Below are 22,643 nucleotides of genomic sequence, written 5' to 3'. Positions count from 1 at the left end.
GAAAGATGAACTAGTTAAAGAGAAGGACTCGGAAGGAAAATGTAATCCCTAACTGCACAGGGGCCAGGAAGATTTTAGTGGCTAAATATATAAAATGACTAGATGACCAGAGGATGGTACGAGTGGCAAGAAAGTAGAATGGGGCTCAGGATATTTAGCATCTTCTCATAACTGGCTTAAATTTGTTAACTAGTCACCACATACTCATAAGCATCCTCGTAAATGTTCGACCTTTTTTTTATTTTTTATTTTTTTTATTTTTATTTTTTAAAGATTTTATTTATTTATTTGAAAGAGACAGAGATAGTGAGAGCAGGAACACAAGCAGGGGGACTGGGAGAGGGAGAAGCAGGCTTCCCATGGAGCAGGGAGCCCAACACGGGGCTCGATCCCAGGACCCTGGGATCATGACCTGAGCCGAAGGCAGACGCTTAACGACTGAGCCACCCAGGCGCCCCGAATGTTCGACCTTTTAAGATGTATGGAATATGTTGATAATTTTGACCTTCTTCTTAAAGCACAGGCTCATGCCTTACCAGAAGGTGATCAAACATGAAATCCTTAGGCAGGCAAATATTCTCAATTATGAAACCTTCATTTCTTAGGGCAAATGCACTTTCCCAATTACGAAAATAAATGTGAAAAAGACAGAGTGTTAATTTTTAATAAGTATGGGGTCACGACATGTTTTATTTTCATCTGAGAAAGGCTATGGGGTTCTGTAGATCTGTAACTCCTACTCATTTTTTTTAGTCTAATAACTATGTACCAAAAAATGATAAAGAAACTTGACTAGAAAAAATATCAATTCATTTTAATATTTCATAACAATGCAATTGGTTTCATTATGTCTATGTATATAATTCAAACTATTGTAAAGAAAATGATTTTGAAGCGTACCAAATAAAATGAGATTCAAAAAGTTGAAGAATTAAGGGCAATTCCAGATAATTATATTAATATCCTCAAATATCTGGTTAATTCAAAGTGATATATTTTAAAAATTTCCATCCGTATCTGGATAAAATACCTCAGTTTTTACTCTACATGAAATTTGGCAACTGTACTATTTTGCTTCAACTCAGTCTTTAAAAAAAAAATTACCTCTTTGTTTATCTATCTTGCCTTAAGAAGAATGTTAGGGAATAGGCATTCTGGAAGGCTGGCTTTTACCTGGAAACCTCTCCTGACACAGAAAAAAATTTCTTGAGAATAAATGAGCCATGAAAATATAAACATTTTAATAAAATTTTTATCCTTAATAAAACTCTTATCATGTACCAGAAATCCTTTTGTGAATATTTCACTGAAAATTTTACATCAATCCTGTTTAAAGTGAGCATTATGTTCTTTTTTTTTTTTTTTAAAGATTTTATTTATTTATTTGACAGAGAGAGACACAGCGAGAGAGGGAACACAAGCAGGGGGAGTGGGAGAGGGAGAAGCAGGCTTCCCGCGGAGCAGGGAGCCTGATGTGGGGCTCGATCCCGGGACTCCAGGATCATGACCTGAGCCGAAGGCAGTCGTTTAACCAACTGAGCCACACAGGCGCCCCCATTATTTTCCTTTTGTTAAGAGTTGAAAAATCTGAGGTTTAGTAGGGTAAATATGTTTGCCAATGAGGCACAAGGAATAATAGCAGGCTTAGAGTAGATTTCCCATTTAGGATTTTCTTGACAGTTGCATATGGGCATGGAGATTTAGATGTCTTAAATAACAAATTTGCTTCTTTGTAAAAAACAAATGTGAAAAGGTGAGTATGTGTATATGTGTGTTTAGGTGTGATTATGTGTATGAACATGCCATCACTAAGAAACCAAAGCAGCTTTTAACCATATCCCATGGCAGTGACATATAGTTTCACATTTCATCCTTAAGAGGGTCCTTGGAGAATTGAATCCAATGAATGTTCAAAGGCCAGACACAGTCATAAAATTCCCAATCTTAGACTCCACCAGTATTATCTAACATTAGCTAAGTGGAAAAAAAACAAACGAAAGCAAAGTGATTATCCTATGGATAAATTCAATGCTTCTTATTATAGCAAGACAAAATGTGAAGGGTTTCTCTCTAGTATAATTCAACAATATAATTGAAAGCAAGAATAGCTTTTAAAAAGTTATTCTCTGTTGCATTTTCTGTTAATTTTTCATTATTTCCAACATTTATAAAACTTCAATTACTGGATTAAATTTGACAATGCATATTAGCTTCTTAAAATTAGGATCAAAGACATTATAAATTGTTTTCAATGTTGAAATTTCTTTAAAAGCCAAATACGTTGTGTAATTGGATGAGAACTAAACAAACTACAAAAAAATCTTTTTTTCAGATGGGTACAGAGTAATTCTTTCCGAATCACAAGTAACAGGTAATAAACTTGGTCAGGCTAAAAACAAAACATACTGAGCTAACACTACATTAAAATGGCAAAAATGTGGAATATATGTATGCATTTTTATTTTTAAAATATTCTGTTTTATCAAATTTGTCCTTTTTACTGTTTTATCCCCTTTATTATTTGAGCTTGCCAATTTTGAGGGCGAACCAAAACCACATTCAGGAACAGAGCATATTTATCACAAAAAATCATAGAATAGTATTTCCCTGCATGCATGTAAAAGAATGATACCAAATATGTGAAAGATGTAAAATAAACAGGTTTCTCTTTCCCAAAACCAAGAATTATCATCCAAAAATGTTGTTAGGTGAACAAAAAAATCGACTCACAAAAAATTTATTTTTCAATTTCTGCCAGCAAAAGATTTAAAACCGAAATCATGAATTTTTTGCTTCAAACTCTTTTTGTAACATTGGCTTTAGATGAAGAATACCCTTAAGTGATGTGTGTGTCTGAATCTGGACTATCCTTCATGATTGTGATAGATATCCAGGGAGGTTTAGAATATTCAGATATGTAATCTCTTAAGGGCACAATGTGTACTCTAATTGGCACAAAAATATTTTAGAAACCAATTGAAGACCGTAGGTTTTAACTTCTTGGCAGCATATACTTGACTTGTTCTAAATAAAGACATTGTTGTTCAATCCCAGTGATTAAAGATGGGTCATTGACTTGGGAAAAGCATTTGCATTCTGAGCACAGGATAAAGAAAAGTACCAAGGGGAGAAAATAACCGTGCTTTACGTCGGGACCAAGTCTAGAATGTACGAGGCCATGGCAGAGCAGGTTTTACAATCCAATTCTGTTTTCTCTCTTCCCGTCAGGGCACCGTGGCATTTGATTTCTTAAGGTTAACATCGCCGACTATCTTATCTACACAGTACACAGATCAATAACCGTGTCCCCCTTGTTTAAAGTTGCCAGAACATCAAGAGATGGTGTGGGAGCCAATTTAGTAGCCAGAACCACAATGTGCAGTTTATATTTTTGAAAGAGTCTAGGTTTCAAGCTCATGTGAAGTGTTCTCGGGTTTCTTTCTCTCTTCTTTTGAATGGAGAAGAAAAGCTGGGCTGTTGCCATTCCTGCTTTTAAGAGTAAGTAACCATCAGAAGGTCTGAGCTATAAAATACTTAATGGCAGTAAAGACTACAGATCAGCCCCACCAATAGATGATGTTAGCAGCTTGGAAAGCAACCAACCTCTGAAATGAAATGGAAGGTGTGATCAAAAATAAGGAAGCAAAAATGAAACTGTAGAGCTGTTTTCCAAGGTAATATTTATATGATACACTCTCCAATGAAGACAGAGTGCATTAAAATGATAGAGCATTAGCAAACATTGCCAAAAATATCTAAGAGTAATGAGCATTTCCCTTAAAAGAAGCGAAATCTAATTAAGAAAGATGCAGAAAAATAAAATCTGATGTTTTGAAACTAAAGAATGCCATGCTGGTCTATGACAATTATGCACTATTGAGTCTGAAAAATTATATTAAAGAATAAAAAGCATGATTTGTCAATCTTTTAACAGCTAATGAAATACAGATATACCTATAGATTTCTGAAATGTGGATATCAAAAGCTAATATCTGTGCAATTTTAAATACTGTTCTTGTGAAACTGTATCACCCTGATGATATAAATCTATTTTGTTCTGTTAGATGAGGCAAGCTTAACCTTCTAATTGACCGATCTTCTTGCTGGGCAGCTGGGTTGCTATACTGTGGCAGTCATGGACTTTCAATTGTTTTCACTTTTTAATCATAAACTTACTCAGTTGTTGAGCCCATTATTAGAAACAAAAACATCCACTTTAAATAAATATGTAACTAAACTAAACAAAATCGTATGTACTTCTGCTCAACCAGCCAAATTACCTTGAAAAATTTCAGTGAAATATAAATTCTGTCCTTTACTAGATCTATGTACAATCTTGAAATTTATGTTGAACATAAACTCTTACTAAGTTTTAAATAAAATTTTATAAAAAGAAAATCTCCCATCCTGCTTGAAAGCCTAGCTGTGCAGAGAGTGAGTCACCACCATTTACTTCTTCCTTGATATTCACTGTCATCTGACATCAAATACATTCCCAGAATGTAAATGCACATACTCACCAGTGGGCCCAGAGCACAACCTTTGGCCGTGCATGCTTGGACTCTGAAGGAATGTAAGCTCCAAGGAGCAAATCCATAAGCATGACAGCTGAGTTCTGAGGAATTGTGAATTAATATACCATCCAGATATAGTCCATAGCTTGTGATAACACCTAGGAAGATAATAGTGGACCTTTAGCATGACAACCAGACAACAGCAAAGAATGTCTTAAGAAAGCAAACACTTCTTGATGTGATTTCTAATTTCATGGAATTACTGAATCACAGTATCTGGTATTTTCCCTGGTCTAAACCCTGTCTCTTTCCAAAGGATAAAACAGGCATTAAACTCTTAAATATCAAACTGTTAAGCTAATTAGTATAGAGGCAGAAATAGAACCCAAGAGTCCCATTATGGGACTCTTCCTGTTACATCATGTTAACTACTATCATTTGTGTTCCAGATCAAACATGAATAAATTAAGTATATTTATAATTTGTATTGCATTCTAAAATGATATCCTTGATAGATGTGCTCTAGAAGTCAAATGATCTTATTTGTTAGTGCATTATACGTTACTCAGGATGTGTCAGACACTGTTCTAAGTACCTGTTGTGTGTGAACTCCTTTTTAACCCTCTCCTAGCAGCACCACCAGAATAGAGGCAGTATTATTATCATTATTTTATAGATGAGGAAATTCAGGCAAGACAGGTAGGTAACTTGCTTGAAATCACATAGCTGGCCAGTGCTGGAGTCAGGATTTGAACCTAGGAGGTCCGGGTCCAGAACCCATTTTCTCAACTGCAATATTATATAACCTAACCATAAACACCTTGCACAAATTGCACAAAGTACATTCATGAGACACTCATGAATGCGTTAGAGAAACTATGATTTACTAGTTTTAATGATCAACTAAAATTTATTTCAGAAGGAAGGTTATGTGTCTTTTTATGAAATCAACTAGGAGAGATATGAGAAATTAAATAGTTGTTGAATATGATCATTTGAATTTGCAATCAAAATATTTTCATTAAAAGGAAGTTAGGGATCTATGTTCTCTGGAATTACAGAATACCTAAACTGATCAAGCATTGAGAAATAAAACTTTGCCTATATGCTAAATTGGAACTTCTTTCAAAGTAAAATTAATTTCACAGTGGCTGTTTAATTGCCTCTCTGTAGGATCCCCAAGGCAATCATGACTCTTCCTCACTTGTGTATTTCTAGAGCTTAGCACCATGCCTAAAACATAGTAGGTACTTAATATATATTGATTGAATGAATAAATTAATGAACACACAGCAGAGTAAAAATATCAGCATCCAAACTAGAGGGAAAATGTAAGGCTACAGGAAAAAGAGATAACTTGCTACCTGAAATATGAAAAGAGACTTGGTAAAAAGATATTAAAAAATAGCTCAGAGAGAGATTTGGAGAAGGAATGAGTTTTGAAACAGACTCTAGCAAAGTCAAGGTTGTCAAGGAATTCAGCTGGCTTCCAAGAGGCCTGACTCTTAGCCTGGGAACTCAAAATTTGGTCTCATTAGTGTCCTGAAGGAAGGTCAAACCCTCACCCATCATTGCATTAGGGATAACATTCCTGATAGGACCATGACATCAGGAGTGTCCCTTCCTCCTAGGAGGAAATTGCTCAGTTCCAGAACCTGCTCACAATGTTTGGCAGCACCATCATCTGCAAACTTATAGAATGCTGCACTCATTGTCAGGATATCCTTTACAACACTGCTTTGGATTTAAAAACCAGTTTATAGCAAAACAAGTAGGGTGTGAGTTACCGCCATAAGAGTTACTCATTTTATGATATACCTCATCAACCCATAGCCTAAGAGACTGCTGGAACAGCCTCCTGAAGCTCCCATTATGGCCCAGGCTGGGTGATAACACCTGTGGATTTAGGGGTTCCTACAGGATGCTTCCCCTGATTTGAGCTAGGGGTCAGTATTTGATGCTGGCTTTTCTGTAGTGAGAAATGTGGAAATGGGAATCAAGAGAAGGTAGTCAGAGTGTTTCCTCTTACTATTACACTTAATAACCTACATAAAATATTTTTGCTTTCTCTAGCCACAAAGAGGAATACTTATGTTGTGGGCTGCAAGCAAGGTACCACTAAATTAGAAACAATATTACCTGGCAATTTGGGATCCTCATGCAACTATATCAACAGGTAAGAGAAAGGTTACTGTTTGGAAGAGAAATTGGCTTCCTCCTGCATGCTGACAGTAAGCACATACACCCTTCAGTAATGAAGGTTTGGGTTACCTTACTAGGTCAAAAATCCCAAATAGATGAGCTACTGGCTGAGGGCAAATAAATACTGACTGTGGCCTTAAACTAGTTATGGAAATGAGAATTATAGGTGTTATTTCATGCTTTATTTCTTTCATATTACATAAAGATTTGTTTATAATAACTAATTTTCTCTCCTCCTTTTCCCTACTGATTTATATAAAGAAAGTTAGTGGGTATTAATTTTATCTTAGCTTTTAAGTTACAGGATATCTAAGTAGGTTGTGTCTAAACTCAAGGGGAATGAACCCAGATGTGAATACAATGACAGAGGGTAAGAGTTTCATTGTACAAAGCACAGTAGGATGTTAGGTGGAAGCGTGCAGTGATTATTGCTGGTCATGGAAAGTAATGGAAGGAAGAAGCATGGGCATGGGTGCTGAATAATCTGGTTATTCATCCAATTCATCTACCCACAGCCCCACATCCACACGTCTATAGTCTGGTCTGTGCGCTGGGCTTAAAAGCCCATCCTCTATATTTGCAGCCCTCTGGCTTGATGGCTCCCTCTTGGATTTCACCAATAGGAAACACTGCAAGGTGGGCAGAAACAGGAAGACAGAAAATGTCCAATTTTTAGCTCCAGAAGCCGAGGCTTTTGCTGACTGTTGAGGTCAGCAGAGGGACAAAGCAGCTGTGGCCTCAAGCAGTCCCAGCAGCAGAAATGCCTCTTCTGCGTTTCCAGCCTCTTCAGTACTGGACTCTGGGTGGCCCGTTAGCACGGTCTGGGGCACTGCTTCTTGATGGTTGAAGCATTACATCAGCAAATCCGGCAGCTAGCAGCAGCCGAGGCCGACTCAGAAGCCAAAGACCAGGGAAGTTAGCAGCTCTCTGACAATCACCTTTTTTGTTTCTGCAGCCCTTCCAACACATTTGTAACCAACCCCTTATATTAAATATAGTCTGTCCTATATTCCTAGCACATTTTCTGTTTCATTAGTTAGATCCTGGTCAGTGCATCCTTTAGGATTAAAGCTGTTCTTAATCTCAGGAAACAAACTGAGGGTTGCTGGAGTGGTGGGGGGTGGGAGGGATGGGGTGGCTGGGTAATAGACATTGGGGAGGGTATGTGCTATGGTGAGCGCTGTGAATTGTGTAAGACTGTTGAATCACAGACCTGTACCTCTGAAACAAATAATACATTATATGTTAAAAAAAAAAAAAAAAGAAGATAGTAGGAAGGGAAAAATGAAGGGGAGGAAATCAGAGGGGGAGAGGAACCATGAGAGACTATGGACTCTGAGAAACAAACTGAGGGTTCTAGAGGGGAGGGGGTGGGGGAGGGGTTAGCCTGGTGATGGGTATTAAAGAGGGCGGGTATTGAATAGAGCACTGGGTGTTATATGCAAACAATGAATCATGGAACACTACATCAAAAACTAATGATGTAATGTATGGTGATTAAAATAACATAATACAAAAAATAAAAGTAAAAAAAGCTGTTTATATTTGAATGAGCTAATATTTTTTTATAAGATTTTATTTATTTATTTGACAGAAAGAGAGACAGCGAGAGAGGGAACACAAGCAGGGGGAGAGAGGGAGAAGCAGGCTTCCCGCTGAGCAGGGAGCCCAATGCAGGGCTCGATCCATGGACCCTGGGATCATGACCTGAGCCAAAGGCAGACGCTTAACGACTGAGCCACTCAGGCTTCCCGAGCTAATACTTTTTATTTATTTATTTTTGAACTAATACTTTTTAAATAAAGCTACTGCTCTATCTTATTTTCCTTGATGAGGATAACTTTGTATAGCTTATCTTTTAAGAGCAGGTCTATTTCCCACATTTCCAAATTTGGGGGTAAGAGTATTTTACTGTCATATAGCCCTTTGGCTACACAAAAAAAGTACAGCTGCCAACTTTCTCCTTTATTCTAGTAAGACCATCTCTGATAGCTCTGAGAATACTTATAGTAAGTATTCAGTTTAATGCCATTTAATACTCAACACACAAAAGCACAGATGAATTAAAACTAAGAAATGAAAGATATATAGTGTAAAACTAAATAGTCACAGGAAATTTAAGAGACGAAAAAGGATAAAATCACAGTCATAATCATGATAAAAAATCGTGATGTGCCAGGCACTCTACTAAGCAATCATGTAATCCTCACCAAAAAAAAAAAAAAAAATCTTATGTGCAAATAATGTGTTGGAGAAGCTCTTAAAGAAATTGTAAGACCCTCAAAATGCTATCTACTTGACCTGCTTTTCAACAATGACATAGGAAGTACCCAAATCAATATTTCCGTTTTCTTACATAATTGGGGAACAGAGAATTTCTTTTATGCTAGGATTATGTGCATAATATCTCATTTATCTGACATATTGGGAAATGACATATTTCATAGAAGTTAATTTTCATTATAACTAAATCTCATTCCTTAAGTACAAACTTTAAGAATTTTAACCATTTTTAAAGGAAATCTTTCTAGAAAGGACTCCACAGTACTCACCTGTCTTCCCACACAGATTATAATGAATATAATTGAATCATCTTGTGATGACTCAAGCCGTGCGTTATGGAGGTCAAAGACTATATTCTCTAATTCAGTAATACCCTCAGGGACTGATGAGATCTAGGATACTTGCCCAGGTTTTATCCATCACATCACTCAGCGACTATACTTAATCCATTCTTATGTCTGCTTTTTGAGTTCTCCTTCCTCCCCCAGTGACAGTCTCTCAAAAGTTTCTTCTTTGTTTTGTCTACCTGACTTTAGCAAGTCAACCCCTAGCAAGCGATGCTAAGAAACTAGATAACCATGACATCCAGAACTATGGATAAAGAAATAATAGACAGTTACTACAAGAAGGGCTTAGAGTAAGATGAGTACACGGCAAATGAGCTGAGAATAAAATTAAGTGAGATTTGTGACAGTTAATTCAACTGCTCAGAAACTTTTTAGTATCTAGGATGCATCTGAACGGAAAGGTGGGTGAAACTGAAGCCCAGCTTTCATGTGGGTGAGATCGCACGCATGCATGCATGCGCACGTACATACAGAGTAACCCAGCATTCTGTAGGTAACCACTATTTGACGGCACTTGTAGGAAGTGCTAAAAGATCAATTATAGACCTAAATTGTAGAATCCAAGTGTACACTGGGTAAGTGTTGTCTAACTTTAAATCATATTGGACACTCTCTTCTCCTTCCCCCACCATACCAACTCCACTGAGTCATGTAGACTGTACATTCCCAACTGATCTTCACCCATCACCATACTCATGGCCACCTAGTCCGTTCTGCCATCACCTCATATCTGAGAATAATAGCCACCTACATGTTTTGATGCATTATTCATGTTTTCATACAATTTATTCTTCACACTGCAGACAGAGGGCCATTTTTCAAAACCCATATCTGAACATGACACACGCAATCAGTGATCAGTCAGACCTTCACTGAGTACTAGCAAGATGAGAGTTCCCCACCCCAGGATCGGGAAGCTGGGGTCAATGTGAGCACGTTGTGAGGGTGGAACAGACTCGTGATGTTGATCTCTCTGGGTTTCTGCCCTTAGGTCCAGGTCTCACCAGGTAATCACCAGATCTCAAAGTGGGCCAAAGTGGGATACCATCGTGGTTTAGAGCTGGTGCCTACATTTGCCACAAAAAGGAGCCTGAGACAAGAGCAGGTATTTCCTTTGATCTGGTTTGGGCAAGGCCATTAGCTGTATAATCCAAGTTAAGGACATACAGTCAAACTTCCTGGTAAATTGGTGGACAATAAGAGATACTATTTGAAAGTAACAATCCATTTCTTACCAAGATATGCAGGCAGATGTCATAACTTTTCATTAACAGACTTTTTAATGTAAATAAAATTAGTATTATATGAAATATTGTACAATTCAGTTCCAAAAACATACATTTAGTAAATAACAAGTCTAAAATATGTATTAAGACAACAATTTGCATTGACCTCAGATTCCCAAAGTGTGTAACAAAAACTAAAGAATTTCCAGTCGACATTTTAAGTGAAGCCTAAGGAGGCACTTTCCTTCTTTGAGTAGACTACAGGACATGTATGAATAGGCTTAAAAAAAAGTAAAATGCAAAGTTCTTAAAATGCTGTGTAAGTATTTTTGAAATTTTAAAACACTTTATTATTAAAAAATGTACTGAACACTCACATTGAGCCAGATGATAGGCAATATGTTTGATATGAATTATTTCCATTAACTTTAACAACATCAAGAAATAAGAAGTGTTATTTGCCTTGTTACAGAGTTAGGGGAACGGACTCTTAGAGAGGCTAAGCTATTTCCCAAGGTCATACAAATAAATATCAACTCAGGCTTGGAACCTGGCAATCTCATCCCCCTACCACCACCGCTCCTCTTATTCATCTCCAGCCTAAATTGCTCTGCTAAAATATTTAGGAATTCCACTCAAATTAAGAACTGATGAACACATTCTAACCCTACAAGCAATTACGTTGAGCATAACAAAAAGCTTAACATATATTTATTGGAAGTCAATTCCTGAAAGGTACTTTGGGGATAGAAAGAATAAGAAATAATATCTGTCTTTGTGGAAGTAAGAAAAGGGTTAAACACAGGTCTAATTAAACAATTCAAGAGTTAAATAAAAGTGATAAGCACCACAAAAAATTCATGCCCAACAAATGGTACAGACATACAGGAGCTTCTAGCAGGGGGCAATCACTCTGGCTAAAGTGAGTCCTAAAAGCTTTTTAGAGCAGCCGGGGCTTCTGTACAAAGCAGCTGGGTCTTCTATAAAAGGCAAAATGTGAAAAGGCCATGTCTCAGGAAGACGTTCCTGGTGGGGAAATGACATTTACCAATGCCTGGAAGCAAGAAAATGCAAGGTAGAGTAAAGACATCCAGAATAGATCCGTATTCTGTTGTTATTGTTGTAACTGGTGAAAGCCTAATAGAAAATAAGCCTTCAAAAGGAGGTTCAGGGGTGCCTGGGTGGCTCAGTCGTTAAGCGTCTGCCTTCGGCTCAGGTCATGATCCCAGGGTCCTGGGATCGAGCCCCGCATCGGGCTCCCTGCTCAGCGGGGAGCCTGCTTCTCCCTCTCCCACTCCCCCTGCTTGTGTTCCCTCTCTCGCTGTGTCTCTCTCTGTCAAATAAATAAATTTTTTTTTTTTTTTAAAGGAGGTTCAGACCTTGAATGCCACTCCAATGGTTGGGGATTTTATGATGCACAGGAGAACCATGGACATTTTTGTGTATTGATCAGGGCAAAATAAACATTATATTTAGAAGAATTAATCTAGAGTCACACATGCAATAGACTGGAGTAGGGAAGACCATGGAGGTAGGGAGAAGGGCACCTGAAAGTATCAAAAGGAAAAAAATAATTTTTAAAGCCACCTTTTCCTGACTATATAGTAACGAGTTGTGACTGAGGGAGGGATGTGGGAATGCCACATTGCAGCAATAGTGTGGAATTCTAAGACAGAAATACCTTTAACAGTTTTATATACTTTCTCTTCCTTAATAAAACTGATTTATGATGCTTAGGGCTGACGTGTGTTAGAGCACAGTATGGTGTCATGGGTCACTAGTCAGGCAAGCGAAGGGTCTATCCACCTTAGTCAGAGATGGTCTGTGAGGGTAGACATGAAAGACTCCTAAAAGCCTGCTACCAAAGAACTAACTTACCTCTCTACTACAGGTTTCAAAGGGGACTGTTTTTCAATTGGGGGATTAAAAAAAATAGTCACACCCCTGTGTTGCATCTTGACTGTATCAGTGTCAAAATCATAGTTGTGATCCTGTACTATAGTTTTGAAAGCAGCTGGGAGAGCTGGGCAAAAGGTCAATGAGATCCCTCTGCATAATTTCTTACAACTGCATGTGAATTTTGTATCTATCCCAACATGTAACATTTCATTAAAATGCGAAACAAATACTGTTATGTAGGAAAGCATGCAAGGTAAGAACAGGCAAATGCTTGAAAGTCAGAGGACGTTTATGCTGAAAAATTAACAACACTATTCGTGTTTTAGATCAGGTACCATTCAATCCTCAGGAAAAACCCTTGAAGTCAAAAAAAGTTTCAGTTTCCCTTTCAGATGAGAAAAACAAGTTTGGGAAAGACTGAATAGCACAGCCAATACCAGACAGCTAGAAAGTGTCAGAGCTATGGGTTGGTGTAACATGCAGAAACATTCAGATACAACAGCGCATAGAACATTACCCTCTCCAACTTCTGTGCACCTATTTTTTCTATGTTTTTAAAATTATGTGATAAAACATAACATAGAAAAGTACATAAAATATGTTATATCTTAAAGATGAACGAAAAAGCGAAAAGCCATGTAACTATCACCAAGGTTAAAAAATAAAATATTGCCAGCGCCCCACAAATCTCCAGCACACCCCATGAATCTTCTATATGTCCTCCCTCATTTCAACTCTTTCTCTTCCTCACAGACAACCGTGTTGACTTTTAAAGAATGATTTCCTTGCTTTTCTACTTAGAAATGCATCCGTAAACAATGTAATTAAGTTTGGTATATTTTTAAATTTTGTATTAATAGAATCATATAATATACAGTTTGGAGGACACCTGGGTGGCTCAATCAGTTGGGCATCAAACTCTTGATCTCAGCTGGGGTCTTGATCTCGGGCTCATGGGTTTAGTCCCCGCGTTGGGCTCCACGCTGGGCGTGGAGCCTACTTAAATAAAAGATATGCATGTATTTTTGCATCTTTTCTTGTTCACCATAATAAGCATGAGTCCTATCTGTCCCATTGAGGGTAGTCATACTTCACTCATTTCCATTGCTGTATCGGATTCCTGCACAGCACAATTCATTCATTCTATTGTTGACATTGGGATTGTTTCAACGTTCTGTCTCTTACATCACTGTATCTGTTATCATTTTTGTACATGTGTCCTGAGGGAGACGTGAAGTTTCCTAGTGCATAGATCCTGGAGTGGAATTGTTGGGATATATTCAATTTTGCTAGACAACACCCAACTATTTTTCAAAGTGCATCAATTCCCATGACGACCGATGCATGTGAGTTCTCATTGTTCCATATCCTCAAAAAGACCTTGTATAGTCACAGTTTTAAACTGTGCCAGTATTATATGTGGTAAAATGGTATCTTGTTTTGGTATTATTTTTTATTTCCAGCTTATGAAAGAGGTTGAGCACATGTCCTTATGTTCACCAGCCATTTACTTTTCTTTCTTTCGTGAAATGCTTTTCCAGATCTTTCCCCAGTTCATTAGTATTATTATAACAATATCTGTAAATATATTATCATTGACAAAGTGTGTAAGAAAATAATGAATGAAGTAAAGAGTTTGGGGTTAATTTCTTCTAAGCTTAAGATCATATATTTTAAATTTTTTATCAAAATATAGTTGACAGGTATGTTATATTAGTTTCAATTGTACAATATAATGATACAACAATTCTGTAGATTATTATCCAATGCTCACCATAAGTGTAGCTACCATCTGTCACTATACAATGCTATTACAATTATTATTGGCTATATTCCCTCTCCAGTTTATTACTGATTCCTAAGAATATTTTATATTTTCCAAATACTCCTCTTCTGACAGTTATTTTATGTTATAAATATTATTATTAATTTTTAAAGATTTTATTTATTCATTTGAGCCACAGAGATACAGATAGAAAGAGAGAGCATGAGCAGGGGGAGAGGCAGACGGAGAGGGAGAAGCAGGCTCACTGCTGAGTCAGGAGCCCAATGTGGGGCTCGATCCCAGGACCCTGGGATCATGACCTGAGCTGAAGGCAGATGATGGAGCCACCCAGGTGCTCCTGTGTTATAAATATTATGTCTCACTCTATTATTTATCTCTTCGGGTACTTCATTTATACCACATTTTGATGAAAGAAGAGTTCTTAATTTTAGTTTTATCATTTTGAATTTACCTAACTATCTCTATTAATCCTATTTGCCCAAATGCCTCCTTTGTCTGATATTAAAATAGCTACCACAACTTTCTTTTCTTCTTTTATCCTTTCCTTTCAATCTTTTGGTTTGCTTTTGTTTGAGAAGAAAAGGGTTGACAGCTAGTTCAGGGGTCTGCTAGTCAGTCTTGAGGACTCCTGACCACACGCCTTTAAAACTTGGTCAGGAAGCTCACATTTTCTAAGCTTTTGTTTCCTTACCCATAAAGTGGGGGTCATATTCCTTTCCCTGGTGGCCTGACAGAGTTAATGTGAAAATCAAATGAGTAAGCATATATGCAAGTACCTTAAGAATTAAGTGTGATCTACTATTCAACATAGTATTAGAAGTCCTAGCCACAGCAATCAGACAACAAACAGAAATCAAAGGCATCCAAATCAGCAAAGAAGAAGTCAAATGCTCACTCTTTGCAGGTGATATGATACTTTATGTGGAAAACCCAAAAGATCCCACCCCAAAACTGCTAGAACTCATACAGGAATTCAGTAAAGTGGCAGGATATAAAATCAATGCACAGAAATCAGTGGCATTCCTATACACCAACAACAAGACAGAAGAAAGAGAAATTAAGGAGTTGATCCCATTTACAATTGCACGCAAAACAATAAGATACCTAGGAATAAGTCTAACCAAAGAGGCAAAGGATCTGTACTCAGAAAACTATAAAATACTCATGAAGGAAATTGAGGAAGACACAAAGAAATGGAAAAACGTTCCATGCTCATGGATTGGAAGAACAAATATTGTGAAGATGTCAATGCTACCCAGAGCAATCTACACATTCAATGCAATCCCCATCAAAATACCATCCACTTTTTTCAAAGAAATGGAACAAATAATCCTAAAATTTGTCTGGAATCAGAAAAGACTCCGAATAGCCAGAGGAATGTTGAAAAAGAAAAACAAAGTTGGCAGCATCACAATTCTGGACTTCCAGCTCTATTACAAAGCTGTCATCATCAAGACAGTATGGTACTGGCACAAAAACAGACACATAGCTCAATGGAACAGAAAAGAGAGCCCAGAAATGGACCCTCAACTCTATGGTCAACTAATCTTTGACAAAGCAGGAAAGAATGTCCAATGGCAAAAAGACAGTCTCTTCAACAAATGGTGTTGGGAAAATTGGATAGCCACATGCAGAAGAATGAAACTGGACCATTTCCTTACACCACACACAAAAATAGACTCCAAATGGTTGAAAGACCTCAATGTGAGATAGGAGTCCATCAAAATCCTAAAGGAGAACACAGGCGGCAACCTCTTCGACCTCAGCCGCAGCAACTTCTTCCTAGAAACATCACCAAAGGCAAGGGAAGCAAGGGCAAAAATGAACTATTGGGAGGGACTTCATCAAGATAAAAAGCTTTTGCACAGGAAAAGAAACAGTCAACAAAACCAAAAGACAACTGAGAGAATGGGAGAAGATATTTGCAAATGACATATCAGATAAAGGGCTAGTATCCAAAATCTATAAAGAACTTATCAAACTCAACTCCCAAAGAACAAATGATGCAATCAAGAAATGCGCAGAAGACATGAACAGACATTTTTCCAAAGAAGACATCCAAATGGCCAACAGACACATGAAAAAGTGCTCAACATCGCTCGGCATCAGGGAAATCCAAATCAAAACCTCAATGAGATACCACCTCACACCAGTCAGAATGGCTAAAATTAACAAGTCAGGAAATGACAGATGTTGGTGGGACTGTGGAGAAAGGGGAACGCTCCTACACTGTTGGTGGGAATGCAAGCTGGTGCAGCCACTCTGGAAAACAGTATGGAAGTTCCTCAAAAAGTTGAAAATAGAGCTACCCTATGATCCAGCAATTGCACTACTGGGTATTTACCCCAAATATGCAAATGTAGGGATCTGAAGGGGTACATGCACCCTGATGTTTATAGCAGCAATGTCCACAATAGCCAAACTGGGGAAAGAGCCAAGATGTCCATCAACAGAAGAATGGATAAAGAAGAGGTGGTATATATATATACAATGGAATATTATGCAGCCATCAAAAGGAATGAAATCTTGCCATTTGCAACGACGTGGATGGAACTGCAGGGTATTATGCTGAGCAAAATAAGTCAATCAGAGAAAGACATGTATCATATGACCTCACTGATATGAGGAATTCTTAATCTCAGGAAACAAACTGAGGGTTGTTGGAGTGGTGGGGGGTGGGAGGGATGGGGTGGCTGGGTGATAGACATTGGGGAGGGTATGTGCTATGGTGAGCACTGTGAATTATGTAAGACTGCTGAATCACAGACCTGTACCTCTGAAACAAATAATACATTATGTGTTAAAAAAAAAAGAAGAAGAAGAAGATAGCAGGAGGGGAAGAATGGGAAGGGGGAATCGGGAGGGGGGAGATGAAACATGAGAGACTGTGGACTCTGAGAAACAAACTGAGGGTTCTAGAGGGGAGGGGAGTGGGGGATGGGTTAGCCTGGTGATGGGTATTAAAGAGGGCACGTTCTGCATGGAGCACTGGGTGTTATATGCAAACAATGAATCATGGAACAGTACATCAAAAACTAATGATGTAAGGTATGGTGATTAACATAACATAATAAAGATGTCTTGAAAAAAAAAAAAGAATTAAGTGTGATGCCTGTAAGATGAATGAACTTAGAGTTGTCCCTTCCTTCCAGGGTAAATTAAAACCTTATTTGCTGTGGGAATCTTGCCTTAGACTCTCTCTTCCTATGCTGATCTATGTCTTGTACTGCACATCTCTTGTGAAAAATAACCTGCCCAACTCTCAGAGGCATATTGTAGATAGGTCTGTATCCCCTACTGGTATGCTATCTGTTATCACCCAGCAGTTTCTTATGGGTTTGCTAACTCTTTAACACTCCTCTCTACCCCAATCAAGTCCAGAGAGCACAGTGTGAAAAACAAAACAAAACAAAACAAGTACTTACCAAGTGCTGTAAAATACTTTTTGAAAAAAAATCTGCTGGGTTTAGTGGATTTGGTTTTTGGTAGTTATCTGATTCCTCAGTAAATATTTATGGAGTACCTACTATGTGCCGGACATTGTGTTCCAAGCTGGGAATACCCAGAACAGTCCTGGTTCCTGCATTCATAAAACTTTCAATCTAAGTGAGAAGATGGACTAAGTGGATTATGTGTGTGTAAAGATTATTAAACGAGAACCAGATGGAAAAGAAGAAAAAATGGTAGTGGCGGGGGAGGCAGATGTTAATCTAATCTAGGTGGGTTAGGATATTAAATTTATCTGGGAAACTCATGTTTAAGATGAACTTGGCTCTTGGACCTACTTCATCAAGAGGAACAATGTCACAAATCATTAACTGACTAATTATAACAAATAAATATTTCATAATAATTAATAAAAAGCTTTCAATGAGGTATCAATGAGTTGATTACTATTTAAAAATTAAATATCACAGACATACTGGATAAACAATCTTCATCTAGAACTTTTGAACACTGTCCTCCTTATTTGCTTTTAAAATGTCTAGAGCGCCAAAACAAAGTTTAACTAAATGGAATTTTTGTTTACTTATTTACTCTTGCTCTTCCCAGAATGAATTTTACATTTATCTCTACATCTAGTCCCCAAATTCTGTGTGCTAAGTGTGGATGATACAAGGTTTAAAAATCAGTTAAGGACTCAGCGGAAACTTGATGGCAACTCAAACTCATTTACAAAGCTATGGGCAGAGTTAAGGGAAGGCACCAGGTGGTAATAATGCATCCCCAGCTAGTCATAGTCAGGCCTCCTAGGAGACCATGCTAACTAGTTAAGTAAGAGCCCATAAACATTCTCAAATTTGCAAGGGAAGGGATGAGAACAGATTTGGGAACCTGGACAAAGAGCTGGGGTTATAGGAAAGGGCCATTGGATGGGAGCTGTAGCTTTTGGTGGAGGAATACCGCCCTGAAGCCCAGAGCTCAGCAGACAGGGAACAAATGCTTTAAATTCTGAGATTTCGTTCTCCTCCCACACTCCCATCTCTTGCTGCTGCTACCTCTCATGGACAAGCCAAAAGGAAGCCAGAGGGAAAGAGAGCAAGCTCACTGACACTGTGAGTAAAGGTCAGCCTTGTAGGATACAGGACTGAATGGAAGAGCAAAGAGTAGCTCCAGACAGGCCAAAAAATACATACATCTAACATAAAAAAATTACAGTAATGCATTATGTTGCACTGTTTTGTACTTTCTGTGCTTTTCTCTTATTCTCTTGTGCTAATAATCGGTAAGCTAGCTATAACAAAATGAAACAGTATAATGCTGTCTGGTAAGAGGGATCAGGTTCTTTAATCTAGTTCTACAAATTCAGTTCTTCAGTGGATAATCCACAAATTGGATATTTAATTCCCATTGGCTCTCCAGGGTAAGCAGTTTCAAGTTTATCACCTTTCTCTTTCCATAATGGTAGAATTTTTAAGGTGTTTAATTTTCACAGGGAAGCTGAATCATAATTGTCCATAAAGCACATCCACTGGGATATATATCTTTGTGCCTCTTCGTCATGTTCTGTCAAATTGTGTTTCCTAAGGTGTTCAATAGGTTGTCATCTATAACCAAGGAAATTCAATACAAGTACAAAACAATGTGAATTTAATACAAGATATCTCTATTTACACTGGAGAATTCTGTTTACTGTAAGAATTAAACAACAGTGCTTTAGTGTGTCATAAAAATAACATGTATAGTGAATATAGATGCTCCAAACATATTTGTTTGTTTTTTTTTCCAGTACAGCATGGCAATATGAATATCAACTGTGGGTTTTCCCCCAAGGTCCAGATGATGATTGAATGTGGCAGGTATCTCCCAGTGTGAATACTTGATCCTTCAATTAAAAAGGAAAAGAGAGAACAGTTTTCACATTGTGGAATAATGCCTTATTACTGTTATGCTCTCCTAAAAATGGATTCAATGGAATCTAAAAAAATTGTGCTTGGGAAATTCTACCTGACAAACTGATTGGAGGTGTTTCATAAAAGTTACACAAGGTTTGCTCAAAACTGTCAAGCAGTTTTCCTAAGTGATTCACTGAATTCTATAATCCATTTCTCCTATTAAAACTGAGCCTTTTCAGGAAAGAAAATAGAATTGCATTTTGGCTGTTTAAAAATAAAGTTAGTTCAAAATAAAAAGTATGAAAAATAGTTATTTCTTCAAAACCAGAGAAAAATCAGAACAGAGATCTTAAGAATTTTGAATACTGTCACTGAGAATGATGAATCAAACAAGTCAAAGCATCTAAAAAAAATTTTTTATGTGGCTAGATGGAATCCTGAATTATGAGCTTTTCTACAAAATGTAGAGGCAAAACAGTACAGTGAATAAAATCATGAATTTTTTGTGTCATCCACACCCTGCTCTGTATTACATTCCTACTTAACTAGTTGTTTTTAGCAATTAATACTTATAAATCTGAGTTTCCACAGCTGAATGTTAGAATAACAATACCCATTTCATGGCTAGTTGTGAGGATTAAAGTGCCTGGTACATAGTTCTAAGCTGTAGCTATTCCTACAACTATTACCATCAGTGTTGGTAGGAAATCAAATACTTCTTTCTTTGTATGGGTGAATCACATAGTATTTACACACACACCTTCACGTATATATACTATAAAAGTCTATTTCTTTCTTAATCATCTCTTAATGTGAAGGATGACATATACAGAATGTGTATAGAACTTCTGTAGTTAATTATTTCTCTACCACCCATTTCTGAAATCATATATATGCTTAAAAACTGAACTAAATGGGGGTGCTGGGTGGCTCAGTCAGTTGAGCATCCAACTCTTGGTTTTGGCTCAGGTCATGATCTCAGGGTCATGAGATCGAGCCCCATGTCTAGCTCCATGCTCAGTGTGGAGTCTACTTGAGACTCTCTCTCCCTCTGCCCCTCCCCCTGTGCTTGCGCTCTCTCTCTCAAATAAATAAATAAAATCTTTGAAAAACCTGAACTAAATGTTCTTTCAATAATGTCCTATTGTCTTCATGGTACTATGTGTAAGTCTGCAAAAATAATCGACTTCCTAACTTCTTTCTGTTCCTATAGACAGTTGCCACTGTCTTGGTACATATCCGCATATAAATTCTCAAAAAGCCAGCCCAGTACAAAAGGCTGCATTAGGAAAATATTTTCATAGGTTCCTTAAGTACTCATTCTTTTCTCAAGAAGTCCCTGGGACCCTGTCTAATGGGTGCCCAGCTCTCCTTCTCCTGTGCTCATCTTGACATTACCTAATCTTGATGGCAGGAACAATCTACCCTTTCACACAGAGGCATGCAAAGCAGATCCAGTTTCACACACTCTCTTTAGAATCTTAACGAATCACTAGGCTGAGAAAATCTTTTTTTTTTTTTTTTAAGATTTTATTTATTTGACAGAGAGAGACACAGCGAGAGAGGGAACACAAGCAGGGGGAGTGGGAGAGGGAGAAGCAGGCTTCCCGCTGAGCAGGGAGCCCGATGCGGGGCTCTATCCCAGGACCCTGGGATCATGACCTGAGCCGAAGGCAGACGCTTAACGACTGAGCCACCCAGGCACCCCTAGGCTGAGAAAATCTTATACCAAGCAACTGGGCCTTTGAGCCTTCAGCAGGCCAAGAGGGAGATGCCTTTCTGCTGGCTTTGAAATCATTTCAAATTATATTATGTAATTATAAAACGTGCTGTAAATGTGCATTTGCATGTACTGTGTAATTGCATATGCATATACTTTTCACATCCACACAATAACTATGTTATCATTGTCCCTATCATCAGCAAACATTAATTCCGTCAACAGCTATTTAATACCCATCTACCCATGACTGGCACCTTCCCAGTTGCTGGCACTAGAACTGTGATCAAGGCCACAGAGGACAAGTCACATCCCTGTCCTTGTGTGGGTCACAATCTAACAGGGAAACTGTTCTAGTAAATTTACTTAAGTAAAGATAGTGGATAGTTACAAGCAATTGTAAATATTAATAAAGGATAAGAATTTCATATTCTATATTTCTAGTTACTGTTTTTTTTTTTTTAAACATTCTAATTACTTTCAAATGTCATTACACGTTATGCTAGGTAATGAGGAATAAGTTTGGTAAAGTTAGTATTGATGCTGATTTTAGCAAGGGGGACTTCAAGTGTGAGGAAAAAACATATTTACAGATTCTAAGGCCTAGGCTTCTGAAAGGGAATATGGCTCATGAGAATTTGGAAGCTCTCAAAAGCATTATTCTAATTATGCAATTGTAATCTTCACAACACAGGTCACAAATTTATTAGACAGTAATCCTTTGTGCCCCTTCTCACTGATGGCTGATAGTATGACAAAGGAAAGGTCCAGGTGCTATACAATAAAGGGTTCTTACCTTCCTAAAAGTAGCTCCCATTCAGGTTTTAAAATCCTGCCTGAAATAGCAGCCTGCGGAGAACGCCTTTGCCAGAGGGAATGTGGATGCCAAGCGCTCTGATTAGAGAAAGAGCTGGAGTGTCACACCACCATTTTTGCAGGTAAGTGAAGCAAGGGACTAGAATTCGGTAGGACACATTTGAAGGAAAGAAAGCCTTAGGTGTGAATCAAGTGATAAAGACCGAGTACTTACAGACTACTTGGTAGAAGGCAATTAACAGCATGTAGCATTATAATAGCAAAATCATGGAAACATAAATATCCACTGATAAAACACGGGTCTCATAAGCTGTGGTTTTATTCAGTGGGACGCCACTGCCTTTTGAAACATTGAAGCTGGGCTCTGTCTGCTTAACTGCCATGGAAAAATGTCTCCACCACACTAAGTGAGAAAAACAAGTTACACAAGACAGAATGATCTCACTCTGGTTTAACAAATGTATATTTTATGTATCTATCTTTAAGTGATTATTAATTGAAACTTTTGTTTGTT

At 37.8% G+C, this 22,643-nt stretch overlaps 1 protein-coding gene across 1 annotated transcript in view; it reads right to left on the bottom strand.

Moving 5' to 3' along the window:
- USH2A (usherin) overlaps positions 1-22,643 on the bottom strand; it is a 702,118-nt gene that overhangs the window by 309,406 nt on the left and 370,069 nt on the right. The window contains exon 35 of the mRNA XM_035010130.1: positions 4,521-4,672. Within this exon, the coding sequence (XP_034866021.1) occupies positions 4,521-4,672 (152 nt within the window). The remainder of the gene's footprint in view (positions 1-4,520; positions 4,673-22,643) is intronic.

The sequence above is a fragment of the Mirounga leonina genome, unplaced genomic scaffold (assembly GCF_011800145.1).
Source record: "Mirounga leonina isolate KUSES-001 unplaced genomic scaffold, KU_Mleo_1.0 Mir_154, whole genome shotgun sequence".
NCBI classification, from domain to species: domain Eukaryota; kingdom Metazoa; phylum Chordata; class Mammalia; order Carnivora; family Phocidae; genus Mirounga; species Mirounga leonina.
The sequence above is the reverse complement of the archived record's forward strand: the minus strand, read 5'-3'. Positions and strand labels throughout refer to the sequence as shown.